The sequence below is a fragment of the Panicum virgatum genome, chromosome 3N, assembly GCF_016808335.1.
Source record: "Panicum virgatum strain AP13 chromosome 3N, P.virgatum_v5, whole genome shotgun sequence".
NCBI classification, from domain to species: domain Eukaryota; kingdom Viridiplantae; phylum Streptophyta; class Magnoliopsida; order Poales; family Poaceae; genus Panicum; species Panicum virgatum.
In genome coordinates, this window is record NC_053147.1 from 8551512 (window position 1) to 8571740 (window position 20229).

General features: G+C 47.0%; 3 protein-coding genes across 3 annotated transcripts; 1 reads left to right on the forward strand and 2 right to left on the reverse strand.

Moving 5' to 3' along the window:
• On the reverse strand, nucleotides 1-1997 carry LOC120667513 (endoglucanase 14-like). Its single transcript, XM_039947575.1, has 5 exons — nucleotides 1782-1997; nucleotides 1250-1663; nucleotides 1026-1112; nucleotides 705-857; nucleotides 1-582 (listed from the first exon to the last, which is right to left on the reverse strand). Exons 1-5 carry the CDS (start codon nucleotides 1995-1997, stop codon nucleotides 1-3), a joined length of 1452 nt encoding a protein of 483 aa, XP_039803509.1.
• Nucleotides 1998-9311: 7314 nt separating this feature from the next.
• On the forward strand, nucleotides 9312-10610 carry LOC120664149 (bZIP transcription factor 53-like). Its single transcript, XM_039943184.1, has one exon. It carries the CDS (start codon nucleotides 9837-9839, stop codon nucleotides 10272-10274), a length of 438 nt encoding a protein of 145 aa, XP_039799118.1. The 5' UTR covers nucleotides 9312-9836; the 3' UTR covers nucleotides 10275-10610.
• A 1246-nt stretch (nucleotides 10611-11856) lies between these two features.
• Nucleotides 11857-19189, reverse strand: LOC120664150 (homeobox protein knotted-1-like 10). Its single transcript, XM_039943185.1, has 5 exons — nucleotides 18428-19189; nucleotides 18214-18327; nucleotides 17982-18111; nucleotides 12512-12762; nucleotides 11857-12413 (listed from the first exon to the last, which is right to left on the reverse strand). Exons 1-5 carry the CDS (start codon nucleotides 18638-18640, stop codon nucleotides 12219-12221), a joined length of 903 nt encoding a protein of 300 aa, XP_039799119.1. The 5' UTR covers nucleotides 18641-19189; the 3' UTR covers nucleotides 11857-12218.
• Between the last annotated feature and the right edge of the window lie 1040 nt (nucleotides 19190-20229).

The following is a 20229-nucleotide window of genomic DNA, read 5'->3' on the forward strand; positions in this document are numbered from 1 at the left end:
TCAGTTGTGCAAAAGCCTCGCAAGCACTCCGACGATGGGTGCGACGGTGACGGTGGACGGCTCGGCCTGCTTGAAATTCTGCCGGGAATCGTTGTAGTGGTCATTCCCGTCGGGCCCTCCGACGATGGCGCCGACGAGCACGTTGGGGTTGGGCGTGCTCTTGCTGAAGTAGTCGAACCCGCCCTTGCAGGTGATCTTGCCGGGGCTGTACTTGATGGACGGCACCGACGCGCCGCGGTGGTGCACCTGCGCCGGGAACCTCGGCCCGTACCCGACCATGTAGCTCATCCGCCCGGGGTTGACGCCGAGGATGTAGTCCACCTGCGACCGCGCGAACGAGAGGAGCTGCGCCGCACCGCCGCACCGGAGCGAGGCGCCCGCCAGGTGGTCGGCGTGCGCGGCGGCGACGAACGCCGCCGACGTGACGTACTGCATGTTGTTCCACGGCTGCACCCAGAGCATGCCGCCGGGGCTCCGCTCGGCGTCGCCGCCATGCTGCACCAGGTTGCAGAGGAACTGCTCCAGGCTCCTCTTCATCGCCGCCGGGTTGCCGGCGTCAGGCAGCTTCCCTTGGAGGATTAGCTGCAAACAAGAACAATTATCATATCATTGCAGATTAATTACTCTCTTTTGTAACCACTACCGAATTGTACAGCAGGGTAGACAGTTAGTTATAAATCTAGCGTGGCTAGGTGCTCGCTTGCCTTGGCGACCAGTGCCTGGGCGCCGACGAACTTCTTGTCCCACGAGAGCGTTGACTGCACCCCGCCGCCGTTGCCGTCGCCGGCGATGAAGGCCTTGTAGTCCTCACGGCCGGTGGCGACGAAGAGCCAGACTGCCGCCCAGATCAGCTCGTCCTGCACCAATTAAGCAAGAACAACACATTAATTCCATTGTGAGACTGAGAGACATCGATCATCGTGAAGTATTTCATAATTAATGTCGTTACGTTTTTTGATCAAATTTCGGTAGATATACGAAATTATTTGGAGAAGTAACGTAAATGATATGGATATATATAGTACCTCGTCGCCGCTGCTAGGATAGAATTCTCCGGCCCCCGGCACGCTGTTATGGTAGAGGCCACGGCGGTTCTTGGCGAAACGGAACAGCTGCATGCGGACGACACGACCATGATGGAACATTAGTGTACGTTTGACAACGTGTCGTCGCCTTGTAGGCGTACGTGCAAGGGCATGCATGCATGCATGGGCGCACGCGCGTGTCGTCCTAGTATATATATATATACCTGCTCCGCGTGCCCGAGGAGCGCCGCGCTGTAGCCGGCGTCGAGCCGCCGGAACGCGACGGCGGAAGCGGCCAGCGCGGCGGCCGTCTCGGCGGCGACGTCGGAGCCCGGGCGGGAGGCGTCGACGCTGTAGGCCGTCCGCGGCGTGTCCATGTCCTCGGGGCGCTGCCAGCAGGAGTGGTCGGAGTCGCCGTCGCCGACCTGCACGTACAGGGTCTCCTCGGCGGCGTGCGCCCGGGCCAGGTAGTCCGCGCCCCAGCGCACGGCGGCCAGCGCGTTCCGGAGCTCCCCCGCCGCCTCCAGCGGCCGCGCGTGCTCGACCACGCCCCACGCCAGCATCGTGACGGTGAACGCCATCGGGAGCCCGAACTTGACGTTGTCGCCGGAGTCGTAGTAGCCGCCGGTGAGGTCCACCTGCGAGCAATGCGTCATCACATCATGCGTGCATGTCATCAGGGGTCAGTGATGAAATTGATTGATCTCGTGCGTGCAAATGTAGCAAGTGTGTGACGGCGGCGCGCGGGGCGCTTACGCCGTGGTCGCGGCCGTCGGCGAGCGCGGAGTCGCCGCGCCACTGGACGCGCTGGCTGACCGGCAGCCTGCCGGAGCGCTGCCCCTCGAAGTAGAGCAGCGAGTTGGCCAGCGCGGCGCGGTAGTCGGGCTGGCCGTCGCCGGAGGAGATCGCGCAGCCCAAGCAGCACAGGGCCGCGAGCCCAGCAGCGGCAAGGAGCCGCACCATGCTACCCATCTCTCTCACAAGCCTGCGCCTCTGATCGAGCGATCTCTCCAAATGAAATCTCCGAGCGGGGTGAAGTTTTTTACTTGCTTGCATCTCTCCAAATTTATAGGCAGATGAACGCAGTTGAACCCAGCCGGCCTAAAATAAAAACGGAAAACACATACTGATTTGAATATAGCGTAAATGTATTTAGTATGGGATGATTTCGTGGCGTCCAAACAGGAAGCCTGCGACGGAAATATATCTGAATTTGCTCAGAGGATCAACGTAGGGAATACGAGTGAGCGACACGTGCTGCCATCTGCATGGCGGCTTGAACAAGAGGGAAAAAACAAGGCGTGCATGCTGGAGGCAGGGTGATTCGACCTTGATCGGGTGAGATAGAGTGAGGATATAGTACTTTTGAAATTTGGGAGTCAAATCAGAGACGTACTAGTAGTATACAGGAGTGAGATCGATGAAAAGACGATATACTATCTAGTAAAGGATGTGATTTGGATCTTGGAGCCAGGAGAGAATGTAATCACCATTATTGCCTCATGGAGATCGTAGCTTACAGTAGATTTGGTCCCATAAAGGATTTGATTCCTTTAATGTCTTCGCACTGCTTCATTGGTAGAGTGGGCCAAATATTGGGCCGTGATGGGTCGCCAGTGACCAAGATTGACTATTGTGGGCTAGCCCACTCTCTCTCTCTCTCTTTTTGTTTCACTTCTCCTCTTTGAGTATTCTCAAAAAAAAAAAACTCCTCTTTGAGGACCAAAGTTAAGACTCCTAAGTTGTAGTTCATAATAGAATGACCTATAATGATGTGCATGCCCACACCTTATCCTGTTGCTCATGTTTTCTTGGGATTTGCGGAGTGTAAGTTTCCGTAGACCCAGTTCATCATCAGGTGCCAGGTGCGCAACATACATGAAAATCCCTGCGGTGCTAAATGATCTGCTGAAACATTGCTGTAGCGTCGATTTTCTGCTTAACATCCCTATTTCCCAAGCGATGGCACTGCACTATATATAGAAGGCATACCTGTAGTTTAGCTGTCGACAACTAAATCACCTATATTTTAAGACCTAATTTAACAATTCAAAGAAAAAACTAATCTAACATACAGACTGCTGAAAAAAAGGCTTTCTTCCACACAAGCCTTTTCTTTGTCGTGTGATTTCTCCAAAACTCCTAGCAATGTGCATTGGTGAAGAACACTTGCATCTCATGTAGTGCTTGCTAGGAGTATTTATTATTTATATATAGATGAATGCTGCACATGGTTGAACCTGCCTTAAAGAGTAGAAAAGGAACAAATTTGAGTCCAGCATAAATGTCTTATGTATTGGATGATTTCGAGGCGTTGAAACATAATGTCTGAATATATACCTGAATTTTCCCAGAAAACCATTGAGAAAAAAACTGAACTTATTAGATTACATGTGCGCCATCTGTATGGCCATTGAAACTCACTGAAACTGAAAAGGATGTGAAACTTGTGATTCACGGGGACAAATCTTGCATTGCAGAATCTGAAACCCCCAGTCGCCTTCTCGTGAATCTACTAGAAAAAGAATAAGCTACATGTGGGGTGGGGGCCGGAGTGAGAAAAAAAAAAGGTCACCACTCGATTTTCTGTGAACTGAAGACAAAAGCAGAGTGCCCTCCCGTGCTCGCCAAGCATTATTGCCCAAATTTTATTCTGCACGGTTTGGCCATGGCTTTCATCAGCAATGATGTAAGGCTCACCCTAACAAAAATTGTACACATAAAATAGAATTGTTTTCTGAAGGAAAAAAAATCTGTTGCTATCTGTGCCCTTCTTTGTCTCTGAAGGCGTTGATAGGCGAGCTGTTTTCTAGTAAATATATAGCTGAAGCCTGACAACCCAACCGGTAGAACTGTATGCTGTTGCGGCCTTTGCATTTGCTTGGTCAGGTTATGCTTAAAATTAGGTTAGTGACATTAGGAAATGAAATGTGCCCGTCGTCAGTTGTGACTTGTGAGCTGCGCACTTCCATAAACTATCACGTAACCAAGAAATGCGCTATGTGCGCACTCCCATGATCTCGAATTCTCGATATAAATTATATACAAAACCACATGTTCACAACCTCCCATTGAGGAAATCGAGTGGCTGAAATATAAAGTTGTTTCTCATGATAATATAAAAACATCTTTACATAAGGTCCTTCCATTTGACCAAATGATTCTCTATAATAATTTGTAAAACCAAAGTTGCTAATGTTCTCAAGCACACTAATTATTTCCTATGTTATATGCTGGTTTTACAAATATAATCCTCCTAAATTGTCCTAATTATAGCATCTTATCTTAAATCTAATAAGAGAGTTTATCAATTCGGATTCTGGTCGTGGACATGCTATCTAGCTTCCGGAAAGTATCTAAGCTTGAAACACAGTCCTCACCGGAGCATCACGCAGCGTTGACATGTTTCAATAGCAGGAAAGCTATCTAGTAGTCGCCCTGGGCACAAAAAACCGAGAACCGAGGACCGAATCGAAAAAACCGAGAACCGGAGCCGAACCGAACCGAAACCGAGAATTTCGGTTCCTGATTCTCAGGAATCGAAATACTCGGTTTGGTTTCGGTTTCAAAATCGGTTAACCGAAGAACCGAGCACATCACACATTCATCCCATAAACCTATTAGATGGCCCAAGGCCCAAACAAAACTCCACTACCCACCAGCCCACCACTGCCCCAACAGCCCCCATTCCCCCCACCCCACCCCCACGGCCGCCGCCTGCCAGGCGCCGCCGCGCAGGGCCCTCCCCGCCCTCCCCGACCTCCACCGAGGCCCCTTCTCGGCCTCCGCCACGTCCCCTCTTCGTCCCGGGCCTTCACCTCGCCGGCTCGCCCTTCCCGGCCACCGCCGCTGCCCGCCTGCCCCTCCTGGCCTCCTCGTCCCCGGCCTGCAGCCTCCGCCTCGCCCTCCCCGCCCGTCACTGCGGCACCTCCCGGCTCCGGCCTCCGCCTCGTCCTCCCCGCCCGCCGCTGCGGCACCTTCCCGGGGTGCAGTCTCCGCTGCGGCGGCGGTCCCCTCGGCGGCTGCAGGAGCCGCCTCTTCTTTCTTCTCCTCGACGGCTGCTGGAGCCTCTTCCTTCTTCTCGCCGGCCGGCGCTTCAGCAGCGGCGGCGACGACGACCGGATCCCGCCTCGCCCTCCCCGCCCGCCGCCGCGGCACCTCCCTGACCACCGCCGCGGCCCCTTCCCGGCCGCGGGCCCGTGGCCCCGCCCTGGCGCCCTCCCCAGCGGCCTCCAGCGGAGCATGCGGCCAGCCGGCGCGCGGGTCGTGACGGCGTTGCGCCTTCCCGGCAGGCCAGGCGCACGACGGCCGGGTAGCCGTGGTCCTCGCCCATCGACTGATCGACAGTCCAGGCGGCGGTGGTGGCGCGCCCGTCCCCTGCAGGGAAGCCGCCGACGGCGAGCGGCGGTGCGCGTTCCTGGGTCCTCAACAAAGTTTGGTTCCATCGGTTTTAACCGAAACCGAACCGAAAGAACCGAACCCGAAATTTCTCGGTTCCTAGTTTTGAAAAGAACCGAACGGTTCCTGTTTTTGAGGAACCGAACTTCTTCAAGAACCGAAGAACCGAACCGATCGGTTCGGTTAGAACCGAATGCCCAGGCCTATCTAGTAGGCCAAGTTTAGGTCATGTTTTAGTCAATGAGCACACGCAAATCAGGTTGCTAACACAGTAATTGTTTGAAGACACAACATCTCTAATAGATTACTCGTGCCCTATACCCAAAAATACCCAAAATATACTCTTTCTCCATTATCAATAACAATTTTTGTGTATTTGGTAATGGTTGATGTAGCAGACTACCAAAATCCGATCACCAAGAATAAGGTAGAGAGAAAATTCCGTTCATTTAGGTGAGAGGGTTGTGTATTTTAGTGATTATTTTTTTATGTAATGGGGATTGGATTGGTAGTCTATTGGAGCACCCTGCAATCGTCAAAACATCAATTTTTGGTATTGGAGAGAGAGATGAGTAATTTGTTGGAGATGCTTTAATACGTAGATTTTTTTCTATCACGAAAGCATTATATTATTGTTTCCAAACTGCATAAATACAATCATCTTTTTTTTTACCATGGGATAGAGTATTCTTGGCTATTAACTATATTTTTATCGGCTGTTAAATACAATTGACTAGAGGATTCGGAGGACACATGTTTGTGGAAAGAAGATCATGCAGTCATGCTGCAGGCGCTCAAATGGTTATTACTGCACATAGCAAAGATAAAAAAAAAAGGTCAAAGACTACAGAAAGAAACAACTTATGGGCCATGGATGATGGTGCCTTAATGCCGAAGCTTGTGCTCTACCACCTGTGTCCTTTAAAACATAGTTCAATCCGGAATCCGAAAGCTGCATGTATAGTTGAACTCTGTTTTTTTTTTGAAGGAAAAGTATAGTAGAACTCTGAGAAATGAAACAGAAAGGTATAGCTGATAGCTCAGCCTTTTTCTCCTAGGAACAAAAGCCTACACTAGAAAAACAAAATGGACCCGTAAAAGGTACGTACAAGTAAGAGGGCGTCGTGCATGCCAGAGACTTTGAAGTTAAAGGGCAGAAAAAAAAACTGCTACAGTATACACATAGAAGTTAAAACACAGCCTAGAAAGTTCTACCTCCACAGCCTGGAAAGTACTAGCTCGATTCAAAATTGTAATAATTTTTTAATTTGATCACAGTTAAATATTTTTATCTTTGATGTTACTTGTTGCTATAGTTTGTTTAATCATGAATAAACCGATATCACTTTTATATTGTCAGTCTTTATAGCTTTTCGACAATCTACAATGAAAGTTTAAAAATTCAAAGATCTGACTTAAGAAAATCTGAAAATCTGAAAAGAGGTAGTATACATTCTGGAATACGTAGATAAAAGAAATAGAAGAAAGTGGAGTGGATAGGATACTTCCAATTCGGTGCAGGGATGGCATGTGCTTGGTGTGGTCCGTTGGTGCGGCTAGCTTTTTCGGTCGCGGCGGTGGGGTCCCATCCGCCGTGTCGTCCAATACCTGCGCCCCGGGCCGCGTCACCCGTCGGTGGACGCCGTACCAGCTTGCACAATCAGCTGGCTGTTCCTGCTGACTTTGCCGGGCCCCCGCGTCGATCAGCCCACGTTATGCTACTGCAGCAGCTGATACGGTAGACCATCCACCATCCATTGGCACAAAACCACGGCTACAGCTAATGGCAATCTGTCTGTGGGATTCTACATGATTCCATATCTTGTGGTCAGGCTGGCAGGCTGCATATGACATGGTAACACACTAACACGGCCATAACATGGCCATTAATTTACTGAGTACTATCATGCATGATGGAAGAGTTTAACAAACACCGGTTTTCAGAAAGCTTGAGGCTGTGTACAAGTTTATTATGCAGCAGGAAAGAGATTAGCACCGGTTTTAAGAAGCTTGAAGTTGTGGCAGGTTGCCTATATATGACATGGTAAAACGCAGCCATAAACATGGCAATTCACTGAGTACTATCATGCATGCATGGTGGAAGAGTTTAACACCAGTTTTCAGAAGCTTGAGGTTGTGCACAAGTTTATTATGCAGCAGGAAAGAGATTATATTAGCACCTGTTTTGCGAAGCTTGAAGTCGTACGCATATTTATTGTGCATGAAAATTTAACAACGGTTTAAAGAAGCCTCAAGTTGTAGGCATGTTTATTATGTAGGAAATATAAAAAGTATAGTTTTCAAAAGTCTGAAGTTGCGCGCATGTTTTATCGTGTGTTTTTCTTTTATTTTCAAGGAGTTAAGGTGTTCCTTTCTTCAAAGTTCAATTTATTTTCAAGGAGTTCGGGTGTTTCTTTCTTCGACTTTCAAACCGTAGGGTCCTAACGAAAACTTCTACGAGAAAGAGGTTCCACTCTACTAAACATCATGTGATACGAGAAATAGTGTACATGGACGAATTTTAAATTATCGAGCACACGCCCGACCTAAATATCTAAGAAATACTAATATAATTCTGCCAAATTTATAAGTGATGTTGTTAACAAGTTCTAGCAGGATGCAATTTAAAAGAAAGGGTAAGATATCCTTCTCTACTAATCCAACACCACATGACTATGACAAGCATCCTTCACCTTCAAACAACAACAAATAAAATCCTAAGTTAATCATGTAGAGTAATTTGTAATGAAGGTTCTATTTCAACCCTAGTAACAAGAGTGGCAACAAGGACACCGACAAGATATTATGTTCATAAGAACAAATCAGCAGCACGGTTGAAGCTGGTGGTTCAAGGATGAATCCAAAGATGAGAAGTCTAGAAGAAGAATATCCTCTAAAGATCAAGAAGATGTCACTATCCAAGTAGTCAGAACAATATTATGTCACCAACTCTATCATGAATTCATCATATTTCTCCCCAAATTTCTACCAACCAGCCTTGCTGGGTTTGCTCTCTCTCTCTCTCTCTCTCTCTCTCTCTCTCTCTCTCTCTCTCTCTCTCTAGGAGCTGATTTAATAAATCCATGGTAGGAGGCAAGGCTAGTTTGGTCAAATGACTCTTCATCTCCTTCCACAAGAAGAGCCCTTTGTTTGTGCCGTATTAGTGGGCAAATCAAACAGATTTATTAATCAGTGGATGGCAGGTGCGACACGACTTCTTGATTTGTTTTCTAGGGAGGCCGTCTTCCTACCGGCTTCTTCTGGCGCGGTAGTGTGGATAGACATGGTTTGCATTTCAAACATGTGAATGGTGGGCAAATTCGGTATAAAAAAGGGCACTTTTGGGAGAAATTTAATGACCTGGACCAGCTGGGTGCTTTGGGTGTGCGTTTGGAGGGCACCGTCGTCCCGTCCGCGTCGTTTGGTCAGCGGGCCCCCTCGTCTGTCTTTTCTCGTTTCATCCTCCACCAATGTATAATTTCTATTTTGGTCTACCATCACAATTGTCTCCGGCGTCTAGATTTTTTTGGCGACCTAAACGAAGTTGCTTCTTTGGCGACCTAAGATTACTACTTCAGAAAATTTAAGAATCCTATGTTCTAAATAATGCTTTTGTCTAAAGAATCTTCACACGGAGCTTGTGTTGCCCACAACTATCATAACTTCACGGATTGGAAAGAAAGCTAAACTCAAATGTTGTTCGTAACAAGTGCCGCAAATTCCAACATCGTCAGATACTGAGCTGCAAAAGTGCCAGATAAACTTGACGGTAGGGTAGGTTCGCCCGCGACAGGCTGGCACCCGGAATATGCCGTCCACCATCCCCGTCTGAAATCCCCAAATTACCCTTCTCTTCAACTATAAATTGACCCTCCGGGAGCCGTTCGAAACCTTCCCCGTTTCCACAAGCTTTCTGGTGCTATATGCAATAGAGCCCCTGTCTGCCCAGGTCGTCTTCTCCTTGAGCTAAGTTCCTGCTCCCTTTCTTTTGTTTCATTAAGGTCCACGTAGTTTCTTTTCCGTTAGAGTCGCCTCCTCACTCTGCAGAAACTCTCGCAGACAGCCCCCTTAGGTTTTTCGTATTCTAGTTGGCCGGTCCCTCCTTTGTAGATCCGGGGAACCTGCCGCCGCCCCCATGTTTACCTACCAGTTTCTCTAACGGCCGCCGTCCCCCGATGAAGCTGAACGTGCTCCGCATCCGCCGTTCCCACTCCTTCTCCGTCGCCTTCCTGTACTGGTTCTACGTCTTCTCATGAACGCATCGCCCTCTCTCAAGAACGCCAGCATCTCTTCCGGTCTCTAGGTTGTTAGATTTCTTTTAGTTTCTTGAATCTTTGGTTTTCCCCCTACTTTCTTCCAAAAAAGTCCCTTTTTGAGCTGAGTCTCTCGAAGAAGAGGAACAATCATCCGACAATGTCGTCGCGCCGGAGCTCGAGCCCTGAGAGCAACACCGACAGCGGCAGCGGCGGCGGAGGATTCGCCGCCGACGAGCGCAAGCGCAAGCGGATGCTGTCCAACAGGGAGTCCGCGCGCCGCTCCCGCGCGCGGAAGCAGCAGCGGCTGGAGGAGCTGGTCGCCGAGGTGGCCCGCCTCCAGGCCGAGAACGCGGAGGTGCAGTCTCGCATCGCGACGTTCGACCGCGAGTTCAGCAAGGTGGACGGCGAGAACGCCGTGCTACGCGCCCGCCACGGCGAGCTGGCCGGGCGGCTGGAGTCACTGAGCAGCGTCCTGGAGGTGCTCCAGATGGCCGGCGCCCCCGTGGACATCCCGGAGATCCCCGACCCGCTGCTCCGCCCATGGCAGCCACCGTTCCCGATGCAGCCCATCGCTGCCGACGCCTTCCAGTTCTGAGCCGGCGGCGTCAGTGGCCGCCTCGACTACCAAGACATGGCCGTGGCGTTGCCATGGTCACCTACTGCTATAATTACTACTTCAATACTACTCATGTATTAGGTCTGTGGTTGTGGTGTTCTTAATCATGGTTTGCTTGGTGTTACTATTAATCTAGACCATTAGTAATAATCAGTTTGTGATTCTGAACTTGTGATTGCATTATATAAGCAATGTGCTCCTATTGTGCGATGTTGTGGATCCATGGATGTGTGGGAGCACATGGTTTGTGATTGTAATATCTTGACATGGAACATATATTATGAATGGTTTCATTTGAGATGAATTTCTGTTTGATTGTAATATCTTTATGCTGATTTTTGTCTGATTGAATGGTATGATGGTGTATCCTATTCCAATCTGTGAGCTGCTAAGCATTACTCTCTGTGATTGAATGGTATGATGATATGCATCCATTCTGTGAGCTACTTGGTGTGTGCGCAGAACTGTAAATGAATTTTTCAGGCGAAGCTAATCAGTAATCACCGTGACATGGTAAGATGGAGAGATGCAAATGGTTGTACCTTGCTGTTAGAGGGTTTGGGGAAGATGATTGGAAGAACAGGGACTCTGAGACCAGAATACTCTGTTATGAACTTTTGTGCTGTCTTTTCCCAAAAAAAAAAAACTTTTGTGCTTGCTTGTTGCTTCCCTCAATCTATTCTTAGCTCGTCCTAACCAAAAGTTCCGTCTAAACAGGTATACTAGAATACCACGATAATTTTGGTGTTAGATGTTCATTTGCATTTGAACTTGGGATCGGAAACATGAGGTTGGGGATCATGCTACGAATACTCCAAACCATGGAAACCTAGAATGTCTTCCATCCTATAAAATTCATTCGCACCCTACTAGCAATGTTCCATTTTGCCTCTGCAACTCCTTTGGTTCAAATGAGCCGTGCTTACACTGAATTCTGTTTCGAAGTTGAGCTCGTTACTTTTCTGTAGTTCTTCGCTCCTTCTGACAAATGGTTCTGTCTGAACAGCAACCGAAACTGGTCGTGTCCCTCTGCTCTTGCACAGTTCCATGGATCATGGATGGACCTGGGTCAAGAAATTTCTGGCTCATGGGCTCAAATTAGGACACTAGTACTGTCCTCATAGGCCAGTTTAAGGCCTTAGTTCTAACCGGGTCCATCATTCATTTGATTGAACCATTCTAACAAGCCAACAGCGTCACAGCTTATCCTCCTTCCGGTGCTCCGTCAAACCCTCGAACAGGACCGAGTCTATCAAATACCAATGGGTTCTGGAGCAGAAGCGCGCCATTCCCTTATCCTCTTTCGTCTGCTCCGGCCAACGATCGACACGAAAACGAAGCAAACCAAGGAACGGCAGCTCCGGTCAGCCCTTGAGGGAATCTCTCTCGAGTCTCGTACACATCCGAGCCGCCGCAGCGGCACAAGTTTTGTCAACAGCACTTGCAGCAAAATTGGGCACTGCATGAGCGCGACAGCATCAGATACTTGCACACAGAAAACACTGTCTGGGACTCTGAATGCACACATGCACAATAGGCAGATCCATTGCTACAAGTATCATCACTTCTAATTTCCAATTCCCAGTATATTTCAGATTTTAATAATCGAGTGATCAATGGGCTTACAGACAATTAGGTAGTAATTCATGTTATGGTACCATCAGACAAGAGTTTTTACAGGCCACCTGAACAGCAACTCCCTTGTACATATTGTGTGTCCCGGTTGTCCCGGCACGTTGTTGCCCATATACACAATAATCCGACAAAATGACGCGGTTATTTGTTCAATGTGACTAATCTTCATATCAACCAACAATTGCCCATCACACAACCGGTGCGGTGCAGTGCAGCGTGATGTGATGCAAACCCCAGTTGCCAGTAAATGTGTGCCTTTTTTCCTGCGGGAATGCGTGTCAGCCTCGTTCACGGCCCGATCGTGCCTGTGTCGAAGTAGAGCGTCGTCCCGGAGGAGGATCCGCCTCCGGTGACGCCCTCCATGAGCGCGAAACGCATGTCCTCGGACGGCTTCCAGTGCCGCTTCCGCTGGTTGATGAACCAGTTGTTGATCTGCTTAGGGTCCAGGCCGGTCACCGCCGCCAGCCTCACCTTATCCTCTTCCTGCCAAGCACGACCATGTCATCCCAAGATCAAGGACAGGTAACATCCAGTTACAGGTTGAGTTTTTACAGTGCCAATAGGTGTTTTCAGGGCATTACCGTAGGGTAAGGCCAGCGGTAGTGCATGTTCCACCAATCCATCAGAGCTGATCGAGCGTCCTTTGGTAGCTTCCCTTTCTTCCTCTTCTTCAAGAACTCAGACCGCAGGCGGCTGAGACAGCCACTGTACTTCTTCAGCAGCATCTCCTTAAGCTCACGGTCAGCCAAGCGCGAGCTGTGCTCCTGCCCCAAGTCGGTCGCATCTGTATCTCCCGAGCATGGTTCGTCCTCCGAGGACCCTACCATTTCATCTTGATGCAGAAACTCCAAATCAGAATGCAATTCCCAACATGATGAAAATGCTAGGCAGAATAAGGCGGATTCAAGCATCATAATAAGATTTCAGTACGGTAGGAGAGCATAATAGATATTTAGGCTACAGGAGAATTATTCGAAACAGAGGCAAGACGCAATCCACAGGCTCATAAATACAAACAATTATCCCTTTGTTCACCAACCAAAGAGAAGCTCTTACATTCAAGAACCAAACAGAAACTAAATCACATTCAGAAACAAGGCACATCTAGACTAACAGGTAACAATTTGGGCAGATACTGAAAAAAATTGTTGTCAGTAACAACGAAAACCAAGGATTTCAGCAGCGAGAAGTAGTCCACATGAAAATGTGCTTTCCTTTTTTTTTTGAATAAAACAAAATTCCGAGTTCAAACTTCAAAGCAAAACAAAACACAATTACTAGATGTTTAGTAAGTGATTCTCTACATATTCTGTCGAATCTGTAGTGCTCAAGGGTTAATTCTTCAAACGTTTTCCTTTCTTACCAGATATTTTAAAGGTTTAATGTTTTCTTCCAAAACACCCAGTGCATCTAAGATAATATGAGAAAAACAGCTGATTAGATCTGCAAACCTTATAAGCATGAAGGAATCTAGCTTGGTTTTTTCCCTTCTCATAAAGAACTGTTCAACTTATTGTGGAATTGCTATTTCAGGAAACAGAGCAGGGTGTTAGCATCCCTTCTGCATGATTAGGTGTTAAGTCGTAAAGCTATGTAATAGTTAAGGTGGTGAGACCTTGCATAGGTCCTCATATCGCTGTCCATGCCATGTAGGCACGCGAGATTAATGCGTGCCCACAAGCTCAAGTTAGAAGCTTAAGCAGTCATCTATCTGAGAACACCATATACTTCAGCAATCCTTATGTCTTCAGAAGCAAATTTCAGGTTCCGTTTCTACTTTCTAGTTGAAAACCTAGCAAGCCCAAGAAATTGATTTTGAGATGGTGCAACTGCATTTATGTCTTAGAACTTTCTCTTTCCTTAATAATCTTTGCTGAAAAACTTGGAAAGATAGTTTTTGTGGCTAAGGTATCACCAGCAAGCTGAACTGCCGACTTAAGCACTACCATTGAATCAGGTTTTGTGCAAGTTTAACATATTAACTCTACAAACAAGTGGTCTGAGGCAAAAAAAAAAAAGTATGATTAAAGAATGCAAGATGATATTGCGGTGAAAATTTTACTACAGTGCTATGATTTTCTTGTTTCGAAAACTGAGTCCTATATGTTACATATATAAATAATATAAAAAATAGAATAAACAAATATCAGTAAAGATATCTGCGGAAACAATCCATAGGATCCAGAATCTACATGTTTGTACTTCATACAATGTTCTCCCTTGCCATGACCCTCCTGTATAGTGAGCTTTTGTAAAATATTCTGTAAGACGGCAAAGTCTACACAGCAGGTGGCATCTATCTTCAATGGTATCATGTGCAATACGCAATGGCCTCTTTTACTGCGTTTCTTGTTTCATGCAGCTACTCGCTATTGGACTTTTAAGTGCTCGGATCTGTAATTTTTTGCATGATATCTACAAAGCACAAATGAGTTACCATCAAATTGATTTTCAAGTATTGATGCTAGATTATTAGAATTATAATGCATCAGTTCATACAATATTTTGTAGGCTGTGAGCTAACCTTGTTTGTGAAGTAATGTCACATTGCAAATCTCAATTAATGAGATAACTCTCATTGTCCATGGCATATATGAAAACTAATGACTTTAGCAGGATCCTAATATATGTCACATGTCATGTCTTTTGAAGTTATAGCAAATTTGTACTGGAAGAATCCTAACAATGTGGTTGCAACGGCAGGTCCAGTGACATAGTGAAAGATAATAACACAACCAGATCTCCATGTCAGCACTGTTCGCGGCATTTTTTTTGGCAAATCAGCATAGCTAAAGGGGTTCCAGCTATTTGCACAAAAGACCAATCGATGACATACTTAAATATCAAAATTCTCAATTATCTATTATAAGGATATATATGTCATTTGACTAATGATTTATTATAGTAAATTATTAAAATTCCAGTAAAATATAAATTAAACAATATCTAGAACCACTGAAAAAGTAGTGTTCCTGAGATGCAGAGAAAATCACATTTCTACTGCCACCCAATAGAACTACCAAAACAATTATCTTCACCTGCATTGCTATTCAGGCATTGCAGACCAGCTGAAATTGAAACTGTCTGCAACTTCCCAGTGATCAAGATATCACTTGCCAAGCTATAGACGTCGTATTGTAAAAACCTCATAGCTTTGGTTAAGTTTGAGTATTCCTTCTGTACTCATCTATTTTTACAATTATTAATTCAAAGCAAAAGCATAGAAAATAAGTGTACAAGTTGATTTAATTACTGAGCATGGAGAGTTTGTATCTCATTTACATATTTTGACTTGCAAGTTGCAAATCTTCCCAAAAAGGGTCACCAATTAATAACTAAATCATCTTGAGCTCATGGGGCTAGAAATTGACATTAGGGAGATTTCACAGATGGCTCATGAAGGCAGCATCAATTTGATCTTTGATCTTCTAAATAAATAAATTAACCAATAATAATATATATAATGGCTTTGTAGATACATAGACAAATTATGCTAGACAATTCAGTTAGTCTCTAGTAGGATAAGTTTGTCCCTTTTTCTGAAGAATAATAAAAAACTATATGCAGGAGTTTTGATCACCCCTATCATTTTTAGAACATGCAAGGTCAGCATATATGCACTGAAAGAGAGAAAAAAGGTCAAGTTAAGAACAAATGTTCAAATGTTTAGTCCACGCGAATGTCAAAAGGAACCCTTGGTAGCTGTTATAGCTTCTCAAAATTGGTGTTCTCATAGAGATGCATTATATGACACTACTTAATCTTGTTCAGTTAGAATATTGAGATCATATTACATTGTTGAACCAAAAATATCTATGCATTCATTAGAGCTACTTTCTGCATGCAATTTGCAAAAAAAAAAGTTTATTTTTTAAGAATATTTACATAAGTGAATATACCAAAGAATAGTCATTTTAGTATTATCTTTAACATATATTGTAGCACAAAGATACAATCAAATATTTCAGTTTCTGACAATAATTTATCTCAGTTACCTGACATTGCCAATATTAGTTATATTATATACACATGGCACACTGGCAGACTCTCCTTGCATGCATTTAATATTAACATGTGTGCATACTTCTAGTTGTTTGATCGAATTGTCACATTAGACATATATAGAATCATTATCCTTCTGAGTAATGAGTAAAACAGGAGATACGTTTTTTTGTGGTCACTCGTACAATTGTGTTTCATGCTCCTTTGCAGAAACCTGCACGTTCTTCTTGGCATTTGCCTAAACAGACTGGAATGGCAATAAAAACAAAACTTGAACTGTTCTGACGAGAACTGTGCTACTATTTGTTAGGTTGTATTAAAGGTTTCACATGCTTCCATAGTTACCAAACGCCGTCCTTTTGACTTTACTAAACATGTGAAGTTTCCAAAAGTCCGTCGGTGTTCACCACTCCAAATTCACCTGTTTATGATGGTGAGATGTCACAGTATACATGGAATTGGGGATGAGAATGACAGACACAAAGCAACTCTCTAACTGTAAAAAGGTAAAAGAAAATTATTCATCTCCATCCATCAGCTTAACTGGAAGCAAACTCGAACTCGCTCTTGCAATAAGCTGCATTTATTTGCAAGTAACAACTGATGACGTTACGTCTTTATCTGTAAATGTATCGACAACAAAACCTTGCCTTGAATCACAGAAAATAACAAAGTACAAGGAAGACCCCTACTTAAAATTTTGGTGCTATAAATATACTTTCACTGTATATCTATTTGGTTCTATAATTTTTTTAATCGTTTCTATAATTTTGGTCAAACATAAAAATTGTTTAACCCACTAAAAAAATTAGAATGACTTACTATTTGAAACGGAGGGAATAACATAAAAAATCATACGATATATTTTCAGGAAAGCCAAGCCAGTATCCAGAGCAAAATCTTGAGCTGCCACACAAGAAGAATTTTTTTTTTGAAAGCACCCAAGAACACTGGAGAGTCATGTAAGAGGTTGGGTGCCCACGCTAACCGGACTTAACGCAAACTAGGCTGCCCGAGCAGTCTCGGGACGCGCCTATCGAGCAAACTCACACACACCCACACACGCACACCACTTGCTCGGTCCCAGTGCGACACGTTGCTCCCAATGGGAATCGAACGCGGGTGGGCGCGCTCGCGCACCTGGTGTGACACCCCGGCCTAGGGTTTAATAGGATTAATAGGATATTCATACCAACAAGTTGCAACTTCTTTTCCGAAAGCCGGTCTCCAAAAAACTCTGAGGTTAAGCGTGCTTGGCTCGGAGCAATTTGGGGATGGGCGACCGACCGGGAAGTTATTCTCGGGTGCGCACGAGTGAGGACAAAGTGTGCAGAAAAGACATGTGTTGGTCTGTAAGGGCAGTCTATGTCCTAGAAAATTATCAGATGTAAGCGAGCCCGGCCTCGTGCGGGACGTTACAGCTGGCGAGCGTGCCACTCGAGCTACGGCTCGTTCGCACAAGAAGAAATTTTCACCACTGGACACCAGTAACTATAGCCAGCAACACGACCAAGATTCTTTTCCCAAAGCCATCCGAGCAGCGTCACTGCCCATCAGCGCGCAGCACTCTCTCAAGTTCCATCAGTCATCAGAGCCAGGCTACAAAAGTCTACAAGCACCAGCTACCTCCATGCTCCCTCTCTCTCTCACATGAGAGATAATAGAGGGAGAGTGGAGAGAGAGATGCAAATGCAAAGCCATGGTGCTTGTTGCACAGGAACCTTGGACAAAAACCCTACTACACAACACGAGCAAGCTAGCACACGCGCGCCCAAAACTTTACTCATCCGACCCCGGCGTCTGACAACCCTGCACCCCATTTGCATGGACACGATTTGACCACACAAGAACACGCACACGCACACGCATTCATCAAAGCTACCCATCCTCTATCCTCCTCTCCCTAATGCAATGCACAGATGCATGTCATGTCATGTCCGCAATGGCGATGTCGAAGGCCAGCTCGTACTTGCTGCCTTGCCCACCTGCAGATGGCCTGAGAGGAGGAAGGGAGGGGAGATGCAAGCGAGCGGCGGAGCGGGGGGTTACCGGAGAGCGAGGCGGCGCCGCCACAGAGGGTGCTGAGCTGCGTCCGGACGCTGCTGAGGAAGGACGCCGCCTCGTCGAACGGCCGCGACAGCTCCTCCTTGTACCGCTCCAGCACCCCGCAGTACGCCTCCTGCGCGCCGCCGCCGTCGCGCCGATCACATGTAATAACAGCGCAAGAGTTAGAACAGGCGAAGCGCGTGGTGCGCGCGCGAGTGATGAGCGCTTGGCGTACCATGAACTCGTCTAGCTCCGGGTCCAGGCCGACCTCCCCGCCGGCCGCCGCGGCGGCGCACCGCTCCCGGCCGATCTCCTCCAGCAGCGTGGCCACCTCCGGCGGCGCGCCCACCTGCCACGCCAAATCAAGAACCGGACACGCAAGCGCATAAAGACGCAATCTTTCCGCAATTCTCGGCGAGCTCCCGCGACATGATGCGACGGCGAGGTACCTTGCGGCACTCGATGTAGGCGGAGAGGAGGGATGGGTAGCGCGGATGCCCGGCGATCTGCGCCTTGACCAGCTCCGTCAGATCCGCCGGCGGCGGGGGAGGTGGGGGCGAGCCCGCTCCGCCGGCGACACCTGACGCCTCGCTGGCCGCGGCCACGGCGCCTCCGCCCCCGGTGCGCGAGATCCCCGGGTGGATGCTGTACAGATCCTCCATGCCCGCGGCTCCTCGCTCCCAATCTTCTTCTTTGCTGTTGCTCGCCTGCCCAGCAGCCAAGCAGCGGCCAACGAGTACCTATCTAGGCATCTAGCTATAATCTTCTATCTTATTACATGCATCTGTGCACACATCCAGATAATAAAACGGCTAGAAATAGTACTCCAGTAGAAGAAGACTCCGGTGATTTTGTTTCTTTATTTGTTTGGTTCTTGGGGTATGTGTGGATACGGGAAGCTCCAGGAAGACGAGGCAGCGGCAGAAGAAGAAGAAAGGGGGCAAGAAAGGAAGGGGAAGGAGAACTAGCAGAAGCCGTTCGCACTGCAGCTCCTGCTGCAGCTGCTGTTGGAGCTGCAGGCGCAGAAGCTGGGCGTGATCTCTGCAGCAGCGGGATACATGGGGTGAACTGGCTCTCTGGCTGCGGGCTGCTCTGGGAGGATGATGGAGGAGGAGGCAGTGCCTGCCAGGGAGGAGCAAAAGAAGATTGGGAAAGGCAAAGGAATAGCTGGGGAGGTAAAGTTAGGTGTTTTTTCTTTGGGAAGAAATAAAATAAACGTGCATGGATGATTAGTTTGGGACTCTTTGTAGGGTAGGGATTTTTCGTCATTTTTTTCATTATTATTTCTTTTATGTAGAAGGAGGGGGAAGAACCTGTACTATTGTGAGAAGATTAGGTGATTGTTGTTTTTGCGCGAGAGGCCTAGAGTGGGTAGGATTTGTAGAGATGCCCTTGCTAGGTACCATCAGATTGCATGGTTCCTTTTAGAGCTGGCTGGAACATGAGGAAAAAGATGAATTTCACATTTTTAAGCACTTTCACAACAAGCTGTTTAAACTGTATTTTTCTTTTAGAAACTCCCATGTAGTTAGTTTTTCATTCAGGGAAAAGAAAGAGAGAAGGGAGAGAGCAGAGACATGCACAGTAGGTAAACCGAGGGCAGTGTCCTCGCCCGCTCATCGTCCTGTTGCCCAGGGGCGAAGCCAGGCCACAAGCTCAACGGGTATTGTCTACCAAACGATGGGGTCATCAAACACTATTAACAAGTATGAACAGTGATTTACATTGTATTTTACAGATTTCGTCGGGGTAACACTATTAACAAGTATGAACAGTGATTTACATTGTATTTTACAGATTTCGTCAGGATCGGTGGACCCCGGTGGGAAGCTGCAGCTCCGCCTCTGCTGTTGCCTCCTCCTTGCTGCCTCAAAAGAGGAGATGGACCTCTGCACTTCTGCAGCCAGGGGCCAAGAGAACACACGCGTGCACGGCGCGTAAGGCGGCCCTCGCGCGCTTGCACGTGGGCGTTTTTTCTATTTTTATATTTTTTAAAAATATTTTTTATATAAATATATTTTTGGTTTCACAATTTATAGTTATATACTCCTACCGCCCGGCAGGGGCCTCTATGCAATAGAACTCAAATTTTAATTATATACAGGCCCCTACCGCTCGGCAGTGGGACGTCAGGCTCCCCCAATATAAAAGCTAATGTCCCCCACACCTGCATTTGCAGAAAACAACATCCATAGAGGGAAAAAGAAGAGACGTGGAGTGAGGGAGGGAGTTGCAACAGCAAAGTCCTGCC